The sequence below is a fragment of the Capsicum annuum genome, unplaced genomic scaffold (genome assembly GCF_002878395.1).
Source record: "Capsicum annuum cultivar UCD-10X-F1 unplaced genomic scaffold, UCD10Xv1.1 ctg80201, whole genome shotgun sequence".
Taxonomy (NCBI): Eukaryota; Viridiplantae; Streptophyta; class Magnoliopsida; order Solanales; family Solanaceae; genus Capsicum; species Capsicum annuum.
Window position 1 is genome coordinate 1 of NW_025890840.1, and position 1,625 is coordinate 1,625.

The 1,625-nt window shown below is 37.7% G+C and overlaps 1 protein-coding gene across 1 annotated transcript; it reads right to left on the bottom strand.

Annotated features, from left to right (window-relative positions):
- Nucleotides 1–50: 50 nt before the first annotated feature.
- On the bottom strand, nucleotides 51–1,575 carry LOC124895153 (stromal processing peptidase, chloroplastic-like). Its single transcript, XM_047405598.1, has 4 exons — nucleotides 1,479–1,575; nucleotides 1,180–1,287; nucleotides 882–1,070; nucleotides 51–793 (listed from the first exon to the last, which is right to left on the bottom strand). Exons 2-4 carry the CDS (start codon nucleotides 1,213–1,215, stop codon nucleotides 488–490), a joined length of 531 nt encoding a protein of 176 aa, XP_047261554.1. The 5' UTR covers nucleotides 1,216–1,287; nucleotides 1,479–1,575; the 3' UTR covers nucleotides 51–487.
- Nucleotides 1,576–1,625: the final 50 nt, after the last annotated feature.

Genomic DNA, 1,625 nt, shown 5'->3' on the forward strand with positions numbered 1-1,625 from the left:
CCAAAAAAGGCAAAATTTGATTGCAATAGTAAATTCCATCTTGACCCAGTAGGTTCCTTTAAGGCTGAATACTAAAAATAACAGAACAAGAAATGCTCTAAGCTGTTCGACTTCAATTTGCTAACATGTTTAAGTAGTGCAAGAAACCATGGGAGAAGGGACCAAGAACCTCCAGGCTCCAACTGACATTATAAAATCTCAACGCAACAGAGTGGACATAGCAATTCAGTTGAGTTTCTTTAGCTAAATGTTACCTGAGGCATACAATTATCTGTTCATGGCTTGACAAAGGTTAACTTTCTTTCATTTACCATTCAATATATGGTCATTTATAGTGTGATCAGTTAAGAAGCTAGAAATGGTTCCAGGAGAAATATTGTAGACTCTACTAAGTAATAATTATATGGAAAAGGAAATATAACAATGACAATGACAAAATCCAAATAGGTAATTATGTGACATGAGTTCAACATAATATTAGGTCCAGTCATACCTTGCAAAACACATTAATTGAGAAATTCTGCAGTAACTCATGCTGAAATATCTGTGGGGTTTTAGCATCATTGTTGTGTCCAGGAAGAGACCAATTATGTTGAACCGGAGGCCGCACCGCATGCCTTTCCTTCCATAATGCTTTGGACTGATCCAAGGACAGAGATGACCTATCATGCGTGGAACTGCTTGAGAGCCCAACTGTCAGCTTGGGAACTAGAAAACTAGCCATTGCACCAAAAGCACTCGGACTCGGTGCTGAATTAGACTCATTATCCATTTCGGTTTGCCCAAAAACATCCTGCAGAGAGACTCCTCTGTAAGTACTAGATACAGTTGCAGGAAATTTCTATAAAATGACATGCATTTCCGTGCGCTAAGGAACATACTTCAATATGGTAAATGGTCTGTGGAATGTTATCTATATCTCCCACAATGTATAACGTCGCATTTGCTGGAAAATACCAACGTTCATGAAATTTTCTAATTTTATCAGCATCCCATTTCTTGATCTGCTCTTCCAGCCCAATTGGGAATCTTTTGCTCAGCTTGTTCTCAGAATGCAAGTGTTGTAACAACTGCGATCAACAAAATATGGGAAGATGGTAGTTTTTAATTAGTATGAGAAATTCAAACTATTGAACTAAAACAAACAAAAAGATAATAACTGATCATCTTGTGAATTACTTGGCAGTCGACACGGTATTCTATAGTATTCATCATTTGTAGCTCTGACAGTATTGCACGTCTTTCTTTCTCAACTCGTGAAGCAAGAAACTTGGGATGGAAAGCAATCTATATTTTTCAACAAAAAGAAAAGGGTCAAACGATCAGCCATAAATTGTTTACTAAATAAAACCCAAAGGGAAAGCACATATGAGGGATAGAATTTTATCATATGGTCAGTTCAATTGACACAAGATTCTGGAGAAGTGAAGACAGCTGCAATCAGAGAAGCAAATGGAAAAGGGAAAAAAAAATGGTACCTCATTCAGAGCATCTAGGACCACTGGAAGACAGTCGCCTTCTGAGCCCTGGGGGGGATTTTGATCAATCAAACTCTGGGAATTATACTGCTTGTTCAGACAGTATTATTCGAATTTGGAAAGCAAATTACACGGCTGACTTGTTAA